This window comes from Lolium rigidum, chromosome 7 (assembly GCF_022539505.1).
Source record: "Lolium rigidum isolate FL_2022 chromosome 7, APGP_CSIRO_Lrig_0.1, whole genome shotgun sequence".
Classification (NCBI taxonomy): domain Eukaryota; kingdom Viridiplantae; phylum Streptophyta; class Magnoliopsida; order Poales; family Poaceae; genus Lolium; species Lolium rigidum.
The window spans coordinates 236,479,523-236,502,349 of record NC_061514.1 but is presented as its reverse complement, the minus strand read 5'-3'; the positions used below and the strand labels follow the sequence as shown (position 1 = coordinate 236,502,349).

The following is a 22,827-nucleotide window of genomic DNA, read 5'->3' as shown; positions in this document are numbered from 1 at the left end:
ATGTTCTCTCGCATTGCATAGTTTGTCTTTTATTTGACTTTTCTCTGAAATCTTTTCTTTTTCATTTCTCGCATTGCAAATCATTCTTCCTTCAATGTCTTTTTACTTCTTGTTAGTCTTGTGGACTTATAATTCTTAGCTTAGGTATTAGGTCTAGTCTGGCCTATTACGCCAAAAAAAAATTATTGTACACTTTAGAGTTCTTATGTAATGGTTTTTTCACGATTATTAATAAAGAGTATTTTAATGTGTTCTAAGATCCTTGTATTGTTCAACTTAGTCTAATTCTTTAACTCTGACCTGAAACAATAGTTAACATATGCAGATCACTAAACTGTATTTACATTTTATCGTCAGATAATTATCAATTCTATGTCGGAATCAGGGTAAGAGATTTTACAATAATCTCTTTTGAAGTGGAAACAGTATCCCATTAACATCGCTCACAGCTATCTCGGAAATAAAGTTCTAGGAACAAGCTCAGACCACACAATCATTTTCAGGTCATCCACACCAGCACCATAAATCTTCAGGTCATCCAAGTCTCATAGACATACACGAAAAGCATGCTTAGGCTCACGTGTAGAGCCAAACAGCATAATGCACAGGCCCCAAACGCTAATACTTCAAGTGATCTGTATTTGACTTTATCCTTTATATAAATAAAACAGCAATATGTACTTTTCGTTAAAAAAATATTCATACCGAGGTCCAGTCATTTAGATACAAGTATATGTGTAACTGTAATGTATCTGGTGCATAACCGATTTCCAATACTTCACATCATATACTATATAGTATGTACACATGGGCCACGAAGAATCCTGTCGTAAACAGTTCACAGAGATTTATACTGACACACGAAGCTAGGCCCATCACGACTTGATTTCTCGAACATATAACAGTGTCGAAATAATGAGACAAACCTTACAACCCGACAGAACTAAAAAGAAAGACATGAAAAAGCTAAGACAACTAGGCTACAACAACCCGAAAAGAAGAACTTTACAAGCCTTCCTGTGGCACTTCAACTCATCAGGTTTCAAACAGGTCACAGAGATTTATACTTCTCAATAAGATTCGATGCATGGAGGCGAGACGTGGGTGTTATGGTGCAACCCAGATTCCTTAGGTAAGCTATCTGCAAAAGGGATCCCCCCATTCAGATTCATATGGTTGAAAGCAACAGGAGACTGACGAGTGGCAATAATACGTGGCAATGTCATTTTCTCATGAACTAGAAAGTAGCCAAAGGCATATCGGATTGACCTGCTTAGGTGTAGGCTCTGAGGAACCCATTGAATTCTCTATCCTCTGCTTCTGGAAATGTTCCTGAAAGAAAACCATAAAAGTAAGCATCTTCTAAAGGGCCCAACAGGTGATTCACGAAGCCCTGTTCGTAAAAATAGGAAAATATAAGTCATTTGTGATGACCCCAGAACTTGCCTGTCTCTCTCTCATCAGATGGCTCCGCTTGTCGATAGGAATTTGTTCCCACTTGATAACCTAAGTCACAACATTTAATTAAAAATTTATCAAAGAAAACAAGAGTTTGATGTGGACAAGGTCCAGAGCCAATAAACCAAACATTGACTGCACCCACATATTCGGCATAACCAAGCGCTTCATCTTCGCTTAACAATGACTTCAGCTTGCACAAGACATCCTGGAGAAGAACTTGCAGGTCAATTTATTTGGGCAACTCAAAGGGAAGTAACAAATGTGTGTCATTGATTAGCTATTTAGCACTAATATAGGTAATAATTGAAAGAACCCAATATGAAAACTAAAAATAATATTTAAGTCACCTTGCGCTTGTATCCTTTACCTCGCAGACGTTCATCAATGACAAATTTGATCTGAAAGGGTGATAGTGACAACAAAAAGGTTCAAAATGAGCATGTCCCAATTCTCAATAGCAAAACTAACATAATGGAAGACATTATAACAATTCAACCTGTTGATAGCACTTACTTCCCAAAATAGAACTAATTTTATGTGTCTTATCTTCCTTCTGAACAGAATAAACAAGATCTATGCAGATTATGAAATTGCTCCTAGGGAATATTACTTTTGCCAACAATTGACATGCGATGCTTTGATGTGACACCTTTCTTACGCAGAACTCAGTACCTTATCAAGCAGCCTCTTTGGAATTTGAAATGCCTGCTTCTTCGCCCACTGATGGAATATATGAGAGACTACTGCTCTATCATCAATTTCGAACCTGTAAAAAGAATGAATTCAATGAAGTTAAGGACCAAATATAAGCACAATGCAGTACTACAAACAAAGTATGTTAGAAATTGATTGATATGCTCGCTAAATAGCACTCCCTCCGTTCCATATTAGTCGTCGCTGATTTAGTACAAAGCAGCAACAAATATGGCAACAACTAATATGGAACGATGGGAGTAGAAAAAATAGCATACCATTCACCATTAGAAATAACGACAAAAAAACTTAACAAAAAATGTCAAATCAAAATACAATGTTATATACCTCTTCAAGAAATCATTAGCAAGGCATGTCTGCATCAGTTCTGGATAAGGCGAAGTTTCATTCTGTTCTGGAATAGGCCTAGGCTTTTCAATTGATGTTTCCCCTTCAGCATGATCAAATGAAAAGTCTCCAGAAGGCTGTTCATGCTTTTTTGTTGCAGCCCCCTCACCCTACAAGTTACGGAATTGCAAGAAGAATGCTCACTGATATAACAGGCTATATACAATGTGAATGCTTATGAAATAACTGAGCAAGACAGGCCAAGCTTCCTGAAATGGTATAAACCCATTGAAACTTTAATCTATGCTGATCTAGAAGATTACATGGTTGAATGTAGAACAATAGGGAATGGAGCTAATATTTAACTTCAGCCAGAGATAAAAATAGGTCTTCAGGAAAATGGTCTGACATTATTGCTCACCTGCATATCAAGAAGGTGAACTGGAATCTCTCTAAGGAAACGTGAAGGCGGAAGCAGCTGAAACCAATAGTTTAAGTCAGAAAAAATTAGATGGCTATGAAGATAAGGACTAAAAATAGGCATCAGCTACCTGCCGATAAGAGTCAACTGTGACATGTAAGATGTACAATTTCTTCCGAGCTCGTGTCATTGCAACATAAAATAGCCTCCTCTCCTCCTGTAATTATAGCCAAGTTGGTGGGACATATAAAAGAAGATATCATGAAGAAATAATAATTATTCAACAAACCTCCAACGTGCTTCCAGCTTCTTTCACGGTGCCATTGTACTCATGAAGCAACGGGATCTCTGAATCGTTCGCCTGAACAAATGCAAGGATTTGCATGAAAATGCCCACTTGACAAACTTAATAAGGTTACTGATAAATAATTTTAGCATAAATTAATCAGAAACAAGAAACAAAATATCAATGTACAGTATTTACTTTTCTTGTACGTTGTTTTATCTCCCTTCACTCTTTGGTTGTCACAGGTTTTTGTTGTTGTTGTGTTGCAGTATTTAGACTCATCCGTGGACTTAAAGAAAACACACACATGTGATGAGGGAAGTTTCACAAGAAAAACAATGCTCTTAGTATTATGCTCAAGCTTGATATCTAAGGTCTTCGCCAATATCCTTTCCACAAAATAGGCATCATTATTTCTCACGTTTGGGATAAAACCAGCAAAAAAGTTCAAGTAATGATTGATGACGTTGGTATGTCTCATGACCATACATGAACGAAAATCAGTCAATTATTGAAAAGGATTTGGCATGTGTCGAGCACTCCACAACTTGGTGGGATATTAAGAAATTGTGCAAATATCAGATGTTCGGATTACAGCCTCAACTGGTAAACTTCCAGTAAACTTCGAGTTCTACATTTCTTAAGAATATGCATTTGCATAGAATGCCTTAATCCGTTAAGTTCCTAAACATATTACCATGATTTTAATACTTCCATGGTATTCACCATATACATGTGACTAACATGGCATATAAAGATGTAATTTTGGTTTTATGTAACCACTTTCTGAGGATTGAAAAAAATACCTGAACAATAAATACAACATCCCACTCTAGACCTTTTGACTGCAAAAGAGAAGGGGAGATTGTCACATTAATAGTATCACAGAACTACCAGATGCCACAACAAGATAAAATTACTTGCAATTTAGAGAGAGAAAAACAACCTGATGAATAGTTGTTAATGTGATAGAGTTCTTATTTTCCTCCTTTCGGGATCGAAAATTTTCTGTTTCTCTCAAAGAAATATAATCAATAAAGGCTTTAAGTGTGGAAGCGCAGCCTTTCTCCTCAATCTGGCTTGCATCCCTTGAACTAGAAAAATGTGTTGACAAGAAGTCAGACACATCATCCATTAAAAACTGAAGTACCTGCAAAATTGATACAGTAAATGTCAACTTACTATAGAGCACCTGGGTCGGGTGCAGCAATTTGGCACCGGGTTACTATACCCTCTTAATGCGTTAATGTGGGTTTGCAATTTCGAACTAAGACAATTACTCATACATTTGTAGTGCCATGTGCGCTTGCAAATGTCTGTGCACCACAGGGAAGACAAGGATCAAGGGATAAAATAGCAGCTTTATTTGCGTGATTTTTTTGCTACTACACATTGTTCTCAAATATGTCTTTATGAATTTTCTTACTACTTTTTTTCTCAGCCTGTCTTAATTAGGAACTGTATCTCTTTATTCTTGTTTATTTTTAGAGCTCAATCTCCATAGTTTGTGCTCTGTATATGCTAATGCTAGAGCTAGAATGATTCAAACTGATTTTCATCTCAGTGCACAGCACACAAAATTAAGTCTCTGGATGATCAACACATAAAACATTAAGAGAGTCAAGGAGTATGAACTTACAGATCTGATGTCATTATCTTCATTTAAAAGTTTACCACCGTCATTATCAATAACTGCACGCTTTTCAAGGAGATATTGCTGGCACAAATGAAAAAAAAACTATCATGAAAGAAATGAAATATGTAAGATATTTCAAGATCAGTAGGGCACTAGGGTCTAGGGAAAACCAAAGCTGCCTCAAGGTTTGGTGAAAAAAGAACATATATATGAAAAGATCAATGTGTGCCCAAATCATGGATGAATTTAACATCTTTGTACGGTGGTATTAATTTGCAACAGGTACCTAGTATGATTTGATCAAAGAGCATGTGTCAAACAACACATGACAAATGACGTCAGAGTCTAAAAAGACAAGCACATGCCACTTTTCCGGCTGGCTGTTTCCTCCTATGAATAACCTTGGATCACGAGGTTGCAATTGTCCTCAGTAAACTCTTGTTATTGTGTACCATGAAACGTGCACTAAACCAGAAGAACTCAAGATGATCAACAGGTGAGAGCATACAGTTCATGATTCCATAAGATGATAGGATCACATGAAGTCATGAACCAACAACAGCATGTACAAATTTCACAACGATGTGGATTAACACTGTTGCTTCAAATGCAACTTTTCTATGCCTACTGCTCTCGGACCATATAATAAGGAAAATGCGTGTATACCCCCAGAGGATCGATCCTCCAGGTCGTGCTAATCAGAAAACGACGCGGTGTAAAGGGGACCGCCTGGAACCTTATCTCCTCTTGACATCTCCCCTCCAGTCATTCTCTCCCCGACCCCTTTCTCTCCCCCAAGTTCTCATGCCATGTCTCTCCGACCACCATGCCTGTGCTGCACAATAATGCGCCACCGCCATTCCTCTCCTTCTAAGCGTTGTCTTGCTCCTCTCTCACTCGACGGCGCCTCCTGTAGCTTTCATCTCCTCACCTCCGATTTCGCTCTCATGCAGGAATCAGCGACGACAACGACCTGAGGGTGCAGAGGGCTAGCTGGAGGTGCTTCAGTTGGCGCCTCGTTTTGCTGCGGGGACAGGCGGCGGCTGCTACGTGGAAACGCCGGCGGCGCTGCCAGCATGCAGGCGAGGTGCAGCCATGGCACGGTGGCACTGCTGCCAGCGTGGTGGCACGGTGCTGTCATGACACGGCAGACCTGCTGCCAGCATGGTGGTGTGACGCTGCCATGGCTCGGCGGACCTGCTGTCAGTGTGGTGGTGGTGTGGTGCTGCCACGGTGGCACGGCGTTGCTTCTAGTCGCCGCCCGCGGCGCTACTAGCTGAGAGTCAGATGCTACAAGCGATGGTCAGCGATGCTACTAGCAGGAGTTCGGATGCTGCAAAGCAGTTCCGTTGGCTGTGCCAACGATGGTCAGCGCTGTGCCGGCGGAGGTCTTGCCGGAGTTAAGATCAAAGGGGTGGTAGGCAGGGGCATGTGGTCGGTCATGGGGACTTCTTCTGTGCAGTTACAGAGGTGCACGACAGAGCTACTGGGTGGTCCCGATTTTTAATCACAGACAATAAGCGTCCAATCGAACGATCGGGGAGGTGGAGGTGCCACCGATCCTCCAGGGGACACTCAGCACCGTCCATATAATAAAGCAGAGTTTTAAATTTTTGGTTTCATGGTTTAGCGGCAATTCCCTAGAAGGCTATTGGAAACTATCGCTAGCCATTGCCAATAGCATTCTACTATCAGAATATTAAATAATGAATATGCATATGAGATAAGTCTTACAAGGCCAATTATAGTCTGAAAAAATATAAATGCATGTTGAGATGAATGACCATGACACCGTTGTCATCATATCACGTACTTTTTTACTGTGAAATATAAATGCTGGAGTATTGAAAAAGAGAAAGGTGAAGTCTCTTGATATGCCATCATATTATATCATAGTTATCCATGAAGCAATATGAATAATAGCAGAACTATTTGGAGCTATAGAGCTAGTCGCTAGAATAGTGGAACATTGGCCTGTCGCTTAGTGTTTGGGGTCCTAAAAGGTATAGCAGTATAGCACAACTATAGCTAGTTATTTAGAACCTTGTAAAAATAGTGACAGGACACAAAAACAGAGAGAAATCCTATTGGATGCAGTTGCACAAGTCAACTGACCTGAGGTAACATATTTCCCACAGAAGAAATGACAGCTGAAACCGATTGCTCCTGAGCCACAAAAATGAAGACAACTAGTTAGCAGCAAGCCTGGGTTGCAGGATTAACGAGTGATGTTTTCTTCTACTGTTGACATGTATGTATGAAAAGAATCAAAAGATTATCAGAGTATAAAGCACATACAGAGGTATCTTTTATGAAGAGGACCAAAATATTGCCAGAGCATAAAAGCACATACAGAGGTATCTTTCACGAAACAGTACATTCAGTTACATAGACTTCTGTTTTCTTTTTTCCAAGAAGTATCTGTTACCTCTATCAATTTATGATCTGAGGGTTAATAATCATGATTAAGTTCAAGATGGCTGATGTTCCAGAGGAGATCAGGCTAAGCATAATGCTGCATTAGGAGTCAGTTTTAGAGTAAAGAAGGATGTAGCTCTTGAGGAACTAACTACAAGACAAGTTAAATGTACCATTACTGAATCGCTCCCAATAGTTATTCATTCTAGATGGTAGTTAACAGCTGACTATCAACACAGAAAGCAAACATTGTGCTAATGATGTGATTTTACTATGTTATGGGTGATGTGCAGAAGCTATAATCCTTTTACAGTTTTACCTGTAAATACACAGGCGAAAGAGCTAAGTTCTGGAAGTTGATTACGCATGTTAATTTTCCATAGATGTTCATTTTTTTTTATGCATCGGCTATTCCCTTCACATAAGATTCTGAAGATGTGGAACATTGTAGATATATTGTACAATGAGAATTGTCCTTTGATACGAAGAAATGTACACTTAAAAATGGGGAGTAAAACATTTGTTCCGTACCCTCTCAACAAATTTTGATAGGCTATACAAGGTCGATAAAACCTTACGCCCTTGAGTAATCTGGGCCCTGCAGCCAACAAAACGAGACACTCAGAATAAAGGAACATTTTAGTAGATTCATCCGCATGGAATAACAACGAAGAAATTCACTGACAAATTGAAGTACCAAAACTAAGACTAAAATGGAAATGGAACTGTTATTGTTACAAATGGGTGCCAGTTGTGTAGCTCAAAGCACATGCAACATTGGTGCTATACGTTTTTTCTCTCTGGGTAATAAAGCTAGCAAATCCTGAAATGGATCACCTTGATACTGATTTCTCTCATTAAAAGGTTGTCTTCCAAAGGAAGATATCTTCTTTAAGAGTGAATTGAAGATAATAATTCTTATAAAATATAAATGTAAAATGGTCAAGTTGGATCCCTGACTCCTTGTAATGCACATGTCTTACGGTTACTGTCAAGCACTTTAGCAAACATTAGTCATTCCACAACTCAATTAGAACAAGCTGCAAACTGCATGTAAATAATAGTCCGCGAACCATAACAGGACCTGCAGTGAATTTATGGTATTTAAGAGCAGCAAGTTAAGAGAAAGGATACAACAACCTTTTGAAGGTACCCGAGACCTTTGCACTGAAGATATCAGTAGCAGCTGATATAAAGCTACACTTTCTAGCCAGCGAAATCTTTTCGACATGATCTATAATCTGCAATTTAAAATTGCAACAAATTATCAAATACATGAAAAAAAAATCTTCAAAAAGATATACACACATAAAGAAGAGTCAGGTAAACGCTTGAACCTTCTTTTTCTCTTCCTTGTCACCAGGCAAAATGGTCTTGAAGGCCTGACGCCATGGGCCATCATCACAACCAGGTAATGTGGTCCTGAGTATTGCCATAATAGCTTTGATCACCTGTAATAGTTGTGTGGTAAAGCACTTAAGGAGTGAAACAACTGAGAGAATGTAGAGGGTTTTTCACTTGTTATAAGTTATGAGCGCCCTAACAAAGTAACAAGTATAGTTATTCGTTTAGTATAAGGTGGACAAAGTTATGAGAAATTTGGTAATGACAAAGAAGTATCTCACAACTGATATCTCGAACAGTCTATACAATAGGTATGTCTGATGTTAACCAAACTCATAAATCTATAATAACGTAAGCACATAAAAACGAAATAATGTTGTCAGCATGAAAGCATCAAGATCTAAAAATAGATTATGATTACAACATATATTCTCAGAGGTGTCCTTCCCTTCTGGTCCCTTCCATGGAAAAACCAACAATAGGTCATGGTACCCACAAGAAATTTCCAAGCTTCAAAATGCTACACAACTAGTGACTATAATATTAACAGTAAAGAAGAAAAGCAGGAGATAATGAGAAATTGTTACTTTGCATTGTGTTTCAAGATTAAAATAAATCAAACTACCTTTTTCCTGTAGAAAGCAACACCATGAACATTAAAGGGTATTTTCCTGTTGCGGAACGACACTTGGAACGCTTTCCCGGTTATCTGTGTATAAAAGTTAGACTGCAAGCATGACCATATTATGATTTTCAACAATTCATAGGGTTTAAGATTTCTCAACCTGTCGTCGATATAAGACTGCTACTTTGCCAAAGTTGCAGCCTTCAGCTGAACTAGATGTAGTTTCAATTATTTTGTCGATAACAAATGCACATTGTGAATCTTCACTATGGCACTCCTTAACAGTGATCTAAGCAAATATTAATTCAGTAAGTAACTGAGAGGATGGAAGATAAAGCGAAGTGGTTGACTTGGGCTATCCGTAAAGATACCTTACTCCCAGAAGGGTTGTCTGTCTCAGCAAGTTTATGATGACCTCGTTTAGTGTTGTTGTGAATAAGAGCTGTAGCTGCTTCGACAATTGCCCGTGTAGAACGGTAGTTCTTGTTCAACCTGACCTGCAGTCATCAACAAGCTACTTAACAGATATCATGAAGAGAATATAGCACCTAAGGCAGTTAGAAAGTGACCACAAAGACACCACAATTACCTCTTTGTGATTTGGAAAGTCTCTCCGGAATGAATCAAAGCCAGAAACATCGGCACCATTGAAACTGAAGATGGACTGTCACAAGAGCGAAAGATGTAGAAAAGAGTAATTGAATAGCAGCTGAAACACTAATGGACATTTAGGAACCAAATATTATAAAAAAAAATTGGATGATGGATGTGGATCAAAATTTGCATACCTGGTCTTCATCACCAACAATAGTTATATGATTGTGGGAAGCTAGAAGCTTCAGAAGAAAATATTGCATAGCACTGGTATCCTGAAACTCATCAACTACTATTGCCTGCCATGTCTCCTGGCACTCTTTGTATACTGCATAGGCAAGGGACACAGATATCTTAAGCAAGAGCTCATCAAAGCAGGTGATACTGTGAGATCAGAACTGAAGCTACCTTCAGGAAACTTCGTGAGAAGAGTTATGGATGAGTTAATAAAATCATGGTAATCAAGAGCATTGCAAGACACTAGTATTTCATTATAGTGCCGAAGAATCGAAGCCTGCTCAATATATTACAAAGTATGGGTCAATGTGGTTGTAGAATAAAATGAACCAACAGTAATTTATACTCAGAGGATAGTTTACCCCTGCCAAATCACCCTTCTTTTCATACTCTTCAGGACTTTTTCCTGAAGATTTTGCCTGTAAAGGAAAATGCAATGTCTGGTAAATAGTAATTATAAATCCAATCACACAAAAAGATCTGCTTGGTAACACAATAACCCATGCTATATGTAAGTATTTTCCAGATAGATTTCTTCAGATCACTGCCTTGCTCAGATGCTCACACTTGCGATCCAGTACAGATATGAATATATGATAGAGGCTTTAGTAGTAAGCTTAACAATTATGTGCATCAATAGCCTTGGGCAAACAAAATCCATAGCCATGAGCCCATAACTACCATTCCAGCACGTGAAGTGAGACATATCCATTCATAGTGAACCTAAATATGATCCAGAATTTAGCATGTGGTCATACCTATGGTTTTTGTGAGGCATATCCAACCAGTATCATAGCTACTGTCCAATACAAAGAGTTTTCACATCATTTCTGGGATCTAATAATTGTCAAAAATAAGACATTTGTTATTGTGTCCTAATTGATTGGTTCTGAAGTGATCGTTCAGAACTAGTTATGTATATTAAGTGTATCGTACAGCACCTTTGTAGTTTTGTTTTCTACCATATGCAGACCTTCATATACTTTATCTAGAATTACACCTGTGTCTCAGCAAGATTAGGAGTATTTTCACTACTGTGTGTGGTCCTGTAAGCTGTCAGAACAAATATCTGCACAGCATGCTGAAGCAGTTCCTTCAACATTATGAACTGTGCATTTGTGCAGAAGGTGGCAAGTAGCAAACCGATATATAAAGAGAATCTGGCCACAGTTTGGGTAGACTCAAACTTATCACGTGGCTTTACAATAATTTTTCCAGAGAAAGATGGTGTAGCGGATGACGATCCCTTCACAGAGCTTCAAGTGCGCCAAAACAAAAGGAAACAGAAATTGAAAAATGTTAGCGGTGAATCATCAAGAGAAGTCACCTGTGTAACAAACTTGAGCCACTTCTTAGCTTTGTCTTTAAAAGAATTTTTTATGTCTCCATCATCCTGTTTAACTGCATCTCCTAGACCATCACTCTTGGCATGTTCCAATAGGCGTTCGGCCTCAATAATGGCCCTCCTCTGTTGTCCATGGCCATATATTACGAATTCAGATGTGCGGCCTAGCCTACAAAGGAATTTTGTATAGAGATATCAAATTTCCAAACGAATGACCAAATAAGCCAAGACCAAGTATCTAAAAGTTCACAGCAATTCTCACACTTAATAAACTGCAAGAAAGAGAAAGTGTATTGTACCAAGAACATGAAACAAAGTAAGAAAGTATCACACTAGCAACTATGATATAGCATTGCACATACTTGTCCATCAAGAACTTTGCGAGACATTAAACTGCATTTAGAGATGATTGTAAGAGGAAATTTAATGCATCTCTGACATCTGGTTGATAGTTGTTACAGTTGAAAAAAGTCATCATAAGTAAAATAGAGTGCAATGTATTTTAGCTGTGTTTTCTGTACATGCTGTATCCCATTCAGTTACTTAATACACCCTCCATCCCTAAATACATGGCGTATAAGTATAGCCAAAAATTAAAGTTTACTAAGTTTGACCAAATATATTAGAAGGGAATATCAACGACTACAATACTGGATAAATACTCTATGGAAATATATCTTATGGTGGAACTACTAATATTGATCTGGTATTGTAGGATTTCATATATTTGCATATATATTTGGTCAAGCTTAGAAAGCATTGACTTTTGACTAAATTATATGCCATGTATTTCGGGACGGAGGGAGTAGTTCATTATCTGACACAGAGTACAGACAATACATACTTTTCAGCATGGGCCCTGCAAAGCTGCAAGCAGAAGGAGTGAAATGTGCTTATTATGATCTCCTTGGCAACTGCCTTCCCGACCACTGCCGCTATCCTGTCCCTCATTTCTGAGGCAGCAGCAGTTGTGAACGTCATAGCAAGAATGTTTGATGGTGGAATTCCCTAGTCATACAATAAATGGAGAAATGTGACTATGTAACCTTCAAATATCATTACATACTAATTTTGTAGTGGTCATATGAAAGAGTGAACCCTACCTCTTTGAGCAATGTAAGAACCCTACCCACCATTGTGGAAGTCTTCAGTCATGCCAGTTACAAAAAAAAAGTTAATATGGAAAAAAGTCCGGAAATGATCATGAGATAAGAGTCAATGGAGCTCAGTTAAACAGTTCCACATTATTACATTTAAATCACAGCATAACTTATGAAATTGCATGCAGATAAAAGAAAAAAAATCGCTTTAAAAATGTCAATCAAAGGGTTGCACTATTATCAGTTTCTTGAACAATACATTAGTACGCTAGAAGAAGGTTGTGACACGATATTACTAAAATATACAAATAAGAGAGAGAGAGAGAGAGAGAGAGAGAGAGAGAGAGAGAGAGAGAGAGAGAGACACACACACACACACACACACAGACAAGTAGATTGCTTTTGGTTCTTCTACAGCTGTTCGGCAGGATAAGCTGTTCGGCAGGATATAGACTATTCATTTGGGAATAAATGGAACCTTTGCGCGGATTTTCTTCTAATACAAACGGTGCACATTTAGAATTAGATGTATGTTCGGGAAAAAAAATAGCCATGGGATATATTTTACTTTGTAGGTAGGATTTTTGCCGTAATGGTGCAGACTATGTTAGTTCTGATTTCATTTGGAATCAATATAAAACTATATCAAAATACAAGCTATAACATTATTGAAAAAATCGAACAGACACAGTGAACTTATTATATATTCATCTGATACACCTATTCTCATTAGATAACTTTAGTTGGTCTTGGTCTCATCGGTCTCCATGGACACAAGCAACATAAATTATTGGCTTTGGTTGAATTTTTCCGTATCAAACTTGGGAAATTAATTAGTGGCGAGATTATCACATTACAAATATACAAAGCATGAAGGGCTAAGGCATTACATCCAAAACACACGAAACATATATGCAATTTGTCAAAATTAAGAAAAAATGTACCTTTCCACTTCCTGGACCTGCCACAATCATTAATGGAACAGCTACATCACTACATGCAGCCTCCCTCTGTCTGTCGTTTAGGGAGTGTAAATACTCATAGTACTTCCTTGGAGCACACCCGTCATCTTCCTCCATTTCAAGTCCCATCTCTCCAGGCTCCTCCTTGTCCTTGGCAGCAGACATGGTAGCCTGCCCCTCGCAGATGGCGTCGACCTCCCCCAAGAATGCATCAACAACCTAAATATCTCCAAGAGAAGAGGAAGCAAATAAATTGGTTTAGTGAACCAAACCTACTCGATTTAATTTCTAATTTTCCTTCGAAGGTTCAGGAAAGAAAAAACTCACGAATCATGCCACTATAAAACGTTCCCTTTTCTAAAGTTAAGAAACAAAGTTATGCTTATACCTCTCCTCCCACCTCCGCAATGGAAATTACTGGAGGGAAATCAACACATAATGCTACTGAGCCATCTTCCAGGTCCACCTCATTTATCGCCTCCTGGTTCTTTGCGGAAGACGTGGCATTATGCTCCTTGCTGATGGCATTGACTTCCCAGAAAGCGTCCTCCAACTGAATTCCTCTCAAAAGAAAATAACATGATAAGATTATTTCCAACTTACCACCTATCAAGCCGATGTCTTAAAGTTAAAACATTAGGAACTTCATCCAAATCATAATAGTATCAAAGAAACAATATGCTACCCATGGTGTACATCCAGATACTCAGCCTAGCTCGCCATCAGGCATCAGTGCCTCACAGGGCAACATACATGAACATTGTGGTGCTTCACAGATTAATTTCACAAAATCGACTATTTTTCTTAAGATCCTTAGTTTCAGCTAGGGAGAAACATGACTTGAAAGAAGTTACACATACTCCCCAATTTGAAGGAATCTGGTGTTCCCCAACCTAACAGCACTTTGTAGAATTATTCAAAGTTTCCTCCCCATATCAATGAAACCAAACACATCCATGCCCCTTGGATATAATCATACCTTAACGCCGTCATCTGCAATGGAAATAGCTGGCAGGAGCGAATCATCACCATACGAGAGCACCAAGCTTTCGTCTTCCTCCATTTCCTTCAGCTCCTCATCATGGCTCTTGGCAGCAGTCTGTGCATTACACTCCTCAAAAACGGTGTTCGCCTCCTTCCAGAATGCATCATCAAGCTAAATTCCATCCAAGAGAGAAAATAATGAAGTGAACGCCTTACTTAAATTACAGCCACAAGGCAGTCCAATACAGTCAGAATTGCACATCAAGAACAGGGTATCCTCTAAACGGGTCAGCATTTCCTTTACCCAACTTATTATCTCCCTCCCAAACTAATCACATTTCTTCAAAACAAGGGCTTCCGCAATGCCTTGGCTCTCCCTATTCCCTCCGAAACAATTTAGATTAGAAGAGACCAAAGGTAATACCGTTAAGCACTCTGGTCCGGGGTCGATTGCTTCCGCCACAACGACCGGCTCTCGCTCGACCGTCGAATCCATCTTCCTACCCTTATCCTTCCCTGCCATGGATCTCGAGTGCTCCTCGCAGATGGCGTCCACCTCCAGCAAGAACGCCTCGTCCATGTCGTCGTCCTCTACAAGGAACCCGCAAGACTTGGGCACCTTTGGGAGAGGAGTCATGTACCCATAATCGATCCCCTCCGCGTCGCACATGCCTCCGGATCCGGAGACGCGCTTCTGCAGGGCGTTGCCGGTGACTTCGGCGAGCGCCCGGCGGGGCGGCGGACATGGAGATTGCAGCGGGCGCTTGCAGGGGAGGAGTGGGGAGGGGTTGGACCATCCGCCGAAGTGGGGCGGCGCAGGCGAAAGGTTCTCCTTCCAGCGCGACATCGTCGCCGTCGCCACCGCCACCGCCGGCGGCGAGGGTTTAGGGATTTGGGGCGGTGCTATGGGCGGGGAGATGGTATTGGGGTTTGTTTTTCATTTCGACAAGAGAGCGCGTTTTGATTTTACTTTTTTTTTTTCGATGAATGGAACGGGCAGAAAATAGGAACTACGGAAACGGGCGACAAAAGCAGTTTACCTGATCTTTTTTTCAGGTATAAAACCGGACTTTATCAAGAAATAGGCGTTACAACTAACTCATGCTAAAACATAAAAACCGCGTAACACAAAAACGGCCCCCGCGTCGCTCCTCGCCTGGGCGACACGGGCGGCGGCACCACCCGCCGGCAACCACCCCTCCCCCTCCGCCCCCTCCTCCCCTACCGTCGCCGGTGGTCTCCGCCGGGCAAAGCCCGCGCGGAGCGGCGGCGGCAGGACCTGTCCTCTCTCCGGCCGGCGGAGGCTAGCTCGCGGATTGGGGGAACCGCGGCGGCGGGATGCAGTCTGCGACGGGCACGGCGGCGTGCGACGGGCGCGGCGGCGGGCGGCGGGCGCGGCGGCGCTGCTGGCTACCGGCTGCACGTGGAGGTTGTGCGGGTGTGGCAGGGCGCGGCGGCGCCGGGTGTGGTCGGGCTCGGCCGGGCCAGATCTGGGCCTTGCGGGCCAGCTCGGCCGCGGGAGGTCTCGGCGTTGTGGCGGTGAGGTGCTGGCCAGCGGAGGCCCCGGCCGTGGAGGTGCTGCAGGTTGCAGCGGCTGCTGGTTAGTGGTGATGTGCCGGGCGGAGGCCCTGGGCAGCGACGGTGTCATGGTGAGCGAGGTGGTTGACGGTGCTGGCGCGCATGATGGCGTGCTCCGGCTTCCCTGCTGGTGAAGAAGCCTCGGCGGGAGGGTGCTTGCTCCGGGCGAAAGCTCTGCCCGACTTGGTCGGTGCCGGCGATGGCGACGCCTCAGGGCGTTGTTCCCCTTCTTGGAGGCATCGTCGTGGAGCTTCCACCTCTCCTATCTTCGAGGATTCATGCCCTCCGGGTGAAAACCCAAGCTCTTGCCTCGGCCGGAGCGAGCGACGGCGGCGGTCTCGTCGCGTCCCTTCTTGGAGGCGTCGTCTTTGGAGGGCGTGAACTTCACTCGGCGAGGGTGGTTTGTTTGCCGGACTGCGTTGCCTTACCGTCTGCATTGGAGGATGCCGAGGCGGCGGCCTCGGGTAGGTGGCTGTGAGCCGCGGCGGCGGCCCCGGAAGGCGGTGCGGCAGCATCTCTATGGTGCAGGGATGCGGGTTGTCACAGCTTGGGTGGCGACCCTGGCTGCGTGGCCAGAAGGGCAGTCGGCTCGGTCGGACGTTATGTCGGGGCGGCGGCCCCGGATGAGTTGGTGTGATGCCCGTGGTCTGTGGCCTTTTGCCCTGTGCAGCTTGGGTTGCGGGTGGACGGTTCGTGCGGCGTCGCAGTTCGAGAGCGAGCGGTGGTACGTCGGGGCGGCGGCCCCGGAAGGTGGTGGTCTTGGTGGACGCGCAGGGCGCGGCGGAGCAGCGGTATGTCGGAGCGGCGGCTCCGAATTTTCTTCATCTTCGAGGGTGCTTGACCTTGGGTCGCTTGGGCGATGAGGTGACTCTCGACGGTGGGCTTGGGCGGCAACGACAATGGCGTTGGGCATGGTTTGGTTGCGGCAAGACCGTGTTAGTCGGCTCCGTCCCGGCGTGTCCGAATGTCTTCATGTTGGCCGCCTCTTGCTGTGAAGTCGAAGCTGCCTTTGGGTGGTGTACGATGATCTTCGAGGGGCGGTTCGACGGTGAAGGTCCTTTTCGGCGCAGGTCTTGTGCATCTCCTCTCCGCGGCTCATCTTCAGAACCGGAGCTACCGGCCTTTTCTTGGGGAGCCATTTGTTTGGCATAGGCCAACTCGAGCTTCGCGTTTGTGTAGCTTTTGTGGGTAGCCAGGGTGGCTCAGTGTGCCTTCGTGGCGTCGTGTGGGTGGGTGTGGGCTTGGCCCTGTCTTTGTAGGTTTTTGCCCGGTTTTCTCCTAAAAACTGGACACCTTCTGCTTAATTAATGGATGAGGCAAAGCTTTTGCCTCCGTTTCAAAAAAAAAAAAATGCTAAAACATAAGGGCCTGAACCGAGCCAAACAAAAGAGATGCTCTGTTCTCGCCAGATTGGAACATGCACAAAATAGGAACTAAGGGCCCGTTTAATAGCATGCATCACTTTCCTGCACCACTTGCGCAGCGGGAAGGAGTCACCCGCGCGTTGCATATGGACCATGAGCCATAAAAGCCCCGTTGTTTGGTGGTCTGCATAGAGTTTTTTCGACCCCGTGGAGATTTGGGCTCTGCCCGTTTGTTAGGTCGGTTTTCAGGCCTCCTAGCAGACCGGAACGGTGCCACTGTTGTTTGGTTGCAACCTATAAACTGCTTCTGCTTACCTCTTACCTTCGGTGGTGAGGTTACCAGCGATCAACAGCACACAGGAAGAACACAATTCACAGTTCAGACAAACTAAGCAGTGATAATAGTTCAAACACGTTCATAGTTCACGACACGGGACGATCATAGTTCACGACACAGGACGATCATAGTTCATGACACACCATAGACGATCATAGTTGAATAGACGACTGGAACATCAAGTACACACAGACCAGGAGCTTCAGACGTGACTTTGGAAGACGACACACCTGGTCGCGTAGCCATGGTAACGGCACATGGTCATCACCTCAGTGCAGGTGTAGTCGAAGATGACCACATTGTACTGGAAGGTGGACACCTTCTTGAAGACGAGGAACTGGCCTATCTGCAGCTGATGAGCGACGGCGAAGGCCGCCCACCCCTGGTCGATGTATGAGTCATCGCCTTTTCTCACCATAGTCATCCTCCAGTAGCAGCCTGTGTTGGTGGTGACGATGATGTTCGAAGGGATTTCTCCGAACCACCTGACGAAATCACGAGGGGTCCATAGCCGGTTGAAGGTTGGCTTGAAGACGATGCGCAGGAACTCGTCCGGCCCTACGTCCGGCTGGAAGTGGCCGACGTTAGCCGCCCTTCGCTTCTTGGACGGTCCCTCGTCGGGGGTCTGAGGTGACCCAAGCTTGAGCTTCTCAGTCTGCCACAAGAACACATGCAATTAGAGGTGTGCCTGCTCACAAGTATATAGATGAAAACGAACATTGGAAATATGTGATGCCTCATACATTGGATCACACGGCAGCTCAAGGGACTGCCCTCAAACTAAGTCTAGTGTGCAAGATATCACACACCAACGACTAAGTTTGAGGGCAACACCTTGCCTTCCAGTGTGCCAGTGTTAAATCATTAGCCAATGCACTAGACAAACCAAAACGAGGCCTCATATATGTAGGATCACACGGTAGGCAAATGGACTGCCCGCAAACTAAGGCTAGCGTGCAAGTCATATGGCACACACGACTAAGTTTGAGGGCAGCATCTTGCCTTCCAGTGTGTCATTGTTGAATCATTGGCCAATGCACTAGACAAACAAAAATGAGGCATCATATATTGGATCACAAGGCAGGCAAAGGGACTGTCCGCAAACTAAGTCTAGTGTGCAAGTCATATGGCACACACGACTAAGTTGGAGGGCAGCACCCTGCCTTCCGTTGTGCCATAGTTAAATCATTGGCCATTCAACAACTGAAGAAGTACAAACATGGAAAGCAAGGTAGCATAGGCCTCATAGAATGAGCACGTATAGAGGAGATGTTTGACCTGAACCAATGGCATGGTGATGTTCAGTCATGTCATAGGTTCTGATCAATCATCTCCTCACACTATGATTACCGGTTACAATCATCGGCCTAGTTCAATCAGAAACTACACAATCTACAACAAACTACCGCGACTCATTTTGCACAACAATCTCAACATGCTAAACCCCATCACAAAAAACCATTCCCCTCTTTGCATGCACAGTAAGATCTGCCAGCTTCAGTAATGCAAAGCCCGATCTAAGAAGGATCTACCCCAATCCGATACTAGAGTAATAGATCTAAGCTAATTGAGATCGTCAAAAGCAAGAACTGGACAAGAACATCAATAAATGGGGACGAACACCTTGCAAACGTCAATCCGACCGCTATCCTACCGGAAACCCTACCAGATCTAATGTGCATGTCGTCGTAAATTCCCGAGAATGGCATGTTCTGCCAGAAGGAGTACGAAGGTGAGAAGGAGAGGTCATTACCGCCATTGTTCCGGCCGAGGACGAGCTCGAGGTCGCGGGCGAAGTGGAGATGCCGATGAAGACGGCGGAGCAGATTGCGGCCCATGTCGCAGTGCTTCTCGACGAGGTCTCCTCCTCCGGTAGCGGTGCTCCTCCGTGCGGCGGTCCGGCGGATTGGTCGGCGGGAGGGGAATCGTCGGGTGATGTGATAGTTTGGGGAAGGTAAGAGTGCAGTCGCGACTGAGAGGAAGGAGAGGGTTGCCTAATTGATATGGGGTGGCCCGATCTTCTCAATAAGCAACGGTGGTGATGATGATCACGGGGTGATGGCAGCGGAGAAACACGACGATGAAGTGGATGATAACTTGTATGACGCAACGAGATCTCTCGATTGGTCCCTGTCGCCAATGCAACAGCTCTCAACCCTGCAAGATATTCGCAACTCCACACACTTGCGCACGTAGCCGCCGACCATGAAACGGTAAGTTGCAACCGTCTAATTCCCAATGGAACAGCAGATCACACAAGACTTTTTCAGGATCTACACAATATCAAGCAATATGGTGTAGGGATTCAATAGTTTTGCTAGAGCAAACAACTAAGAACTAGGGTTTATCTTAAACGTGGTCTAAAGCAGCTAGGGGGCGTCCTGGGCACTTATATAGGTGTCCGGGATGAGTTCTGGTCGAAAAGATACAAGAATAACCGACCCGGAATAGATTTGGTCGAGACAGGACTCGGACCGGTCCGGTCCGGAATCCGGTCAACCGGGCTGTGGACCGGGCGGGCCGGTCGTGGTCCGGTCAACCGGGCGGCAACCGGAAACTTCGCAACTTTCCGGTTGCTGCCCGGTACGATGCTTCATATCCGGTTGGCGGCCGGTTGGCGACCGGTCAACCGGGCTCGTGGACCGGGCTGGCCGGTCGGGGGTCCGGTCGGACCGGGTGCTCGGACCGGCCTGGACGTCGTCTTCTCCTCTCGCGCATTCCTCCCGCTCCTCCCTCGCGCGTCCATGAGATATCTTCATGTCCAGCTCCATGTCCAGCTTCACGTCCATCTTGACGTCCGTCTTCATGTCCAGCTGCTCCTCTCCTCGTGCGATGTTCGTCTCCTCTTGATACCTGATGATACATAAGTAATAGGACTTAGGCAGTATAAAGTTCTCATCAATCAAAGTATCATTTAGAAACAAGTTCACCTGTTGTTTAAGTAGCTTCGCACGAGCTCTTGTAATTGGTCCAATCCGAACTTCATCGGACTTGAGCTTCACAGCAGGTTCATCTTCATCTATCAATGACGGAGGTAGTGGTGTAGTAGGGATGTCCTCATCATCCCCCCCCTTCAAAAGGCGTCGACCTCGACGCTCCAAGGTCTTCTCCGTCATATGGTGTCAAATCAGCAACATTGAAAGAATTATCGACACCAAACTCATCAACTCGGAAGATCTATCGAGTATGCATTATCATTGATCTTGGCAAGCACTTTGTAAGGACCAGCACCACGAGGCTTCAACTTAGACTTCCGCAGCTTCGGGAACCTATCCTTGCGAAAATGTACCCAGACCATATCACCAGGCTTGAACAACATCTCTTTGCGCTTCTTGTTCATCCTTGCAGCATTGCTCTTGCCTTTCTTCTCGATCAACTCTTTAGTCTTCACATGGATCTTACGCACAAAATCTGCCCTCTTGGATGCCTCCATATTAACTCTCTCATGTATGGGCAAAGGCAACAAGTCAAGTGGAGTAATGGGTTTGAAACCATACACCACCTCAAAAGGACAAAGCTCCGTGGTAGAATGTACCGCCCTGTTGTAAGCGAACTCCACATGCGGCAAACACTCTTCCCACTCCTTCAGGTTCTTCTTGATCATGGATCTCAACAGTTGTGACAAGGTTCGATTCACCACCTCAGTTTGACCATCGGTTTGGGGATGACAAGTAGTACTGAACAGTAGCTTTGTCCCTAGCTTTTCCCAAAGTGTCTTCCGAAGTAGCTCATGAACTTCACATCACGATCGAAACAATAGTCTTCGGGACTCCATGTAGTCGAACAATCTCCCCGAAAAACAGAGTTAGCAATATGCGACGCATCGTCGCTTTTGTGGCGAGCAATAAAGTGTGACATTTTAGAAAATCTGTCGACTACCACAAATATAGAATCATGGCCTCTTTTAGTACGCGGCAAACCCAACACAAAATCCATACTAATATCTTCCCAAGGTGTAGTAGGTGCCGGTAACGGAGTATACAAACCGTGAGGCTTCATCTTGGACTTGGACTTGTTGCAAGTAATGCACCTCTTCACATACCTGTCCACATCCCGCCTCATCTTTGGCCAATAAAAATGATCAGCGAGCATGAGTAACGTCTTCTCATGCCCAAAGTGACCCATCAAACCTCCAGCATGTGATTCCTGCAATAAGAGCAAACGCACAGACGATTCTGGAACACATAGTTTGTTAGCTCTAAACAAGAACCCATCGTGTATGTGATACTTTTCCCATGCTTTACCCATAACACACAAGCGGTACGGTTCAGCAAAATCATGATCGATCGCATATAAATCACATAACACCTCTAATCCAGGAATTTTAACATCAAGATGGGTTAATAGCATAGTCTTCCTAGATAGAGCATCAGCAACAATATTATCTTTTCCCTTCTTATGCTTAATAATATATGGAAAAGACTCAATGAACTCAACCCACTTAGCAAGACGCCTATGCAAAGTAGATTGGGCTTTCGAGATATTTCAAAGCTTCATGATCAGAATGTATGATAAATTCTTTTGGCCACAAATAATGTTGCCAAACCTCAAGAACTCTAATTAAAGCATACAATTCTTTATCATAGATTGGATAGTTCAACTTAGCACCGGAAAGTTTCTCAGAAAAATATGCAATTGGGAGACCCTCTTGCATCAACACACCACCAATTCCAATACCACTAGCATCACATTCAATCTCAAATTGCTTATTGAAATCAGGAAGTGCAAGCAACGGTGCAGAAGTTAACAATCGTTTCAGTTCATCAAAAGCATGATCTTGGGCAACGCCCCACTCAAACGCAACACCCTTTTTAGTCAATTCATTCAAAGGTGCAACAATAGTAGAAAAATTGGACACAAAACGGTGATAAAACCCAGCTAGACCATGAAAACTTCTTACTTGACTCACATTCATGGGAGTAGGCCAATTTTGAATAGCTTCAATTCTAGACACATCTACTTCTACTCCATGCTTAGAGACAACATTACCCAGAAATATGACCTTATCTTTGCAAAATGTGCACTTCTCAAGATTACCATAGAGTTTACTATCACGCAACACTTGCAAAACATGTCGAATATGTATAATATGAT

The 22,827-nt window shown here is 43.5% G+C and overlaps 1 protein-coding gene across 3 annotated transcripts; it reads right to left on the bottom strand.

Moving 5' to 3' along the window:
- Positions 1 to 854: 854 nt before the first annotated feature.
- LOC124675386 (ATP-dependent DNA helicase SRS2-like protein At4g25120) lies at positions 855 to 15,337 on the bottom strand. Of its 3 annotated transcripts, none has more exons than XM_047211460.1 (31): positions 14,879 to 15,337; positions 14,450 to 14,626; positions 13,859 to 14,023; positions 13,453 to 13,689; positions 12,512 to 12,553; positions 12,253 to 12,416; positions 11,391 to 11,577; positions 10,426 to 10,482; positions 10,235 to 10,340; positions 10,021 to 10,154; positions 9,822 to 9,896; positions 9,604 to 9,729; positions 9,393 to 9,521; positions 9,233 to 9,334; positions 8,601 to 8,714; positions 8,404 to 8,504; positions 7,795 to 7,861; positions 6,961 to 7,011; positions 4,849 to 4,926; positions 4,156 to 4,359; positions 4,016 to 4,054; positions 3,213 to 3,284; positions 3,054 to 3,140; positions 2,924 to 2,980; positions 2,503 to 2,672; positions 2,134 to 2,227; positions 1,809 to 1,859; positions 1,604 to 1,666; positions 1,447 to 1,506; positions 1,270 to 1,332; positions 855 to 1,141 (listed from the first exon to the last, which is right to left on the bottom strand). In XM_047211460.1, exons 1-31 carry the CDS (start codon positions 15,299 to 15,301, stop codon positions 1,052 to 1,054), a joined length of 3,585 nt encoding a protein of 1,194 aa, XP_047067416.1. In that variant the 5' UTR covers positions 15,302 to 15,337; the 3' UTR covers positions 855 to 1,051. The 3 variants fall into 3 exon arrangements, 2 of the variants coding, with proteins under 2 accessions (XP_047067416.1, XP_047067417.1); XM_047211461.1 differs by having other exon boundaries at positions 9,233 to 9,316; XR_006993259.1 differs by lacking the exons at positions 855 to 1,141; positions 1,270 to 1,332 and adding an exon at positions 1,975 to 2,014 and having other exon boundaries at positions 1,453 to 1,506.
- Positions 15,338 to 22,827: the final 7,490 nt, after the last annotated feature.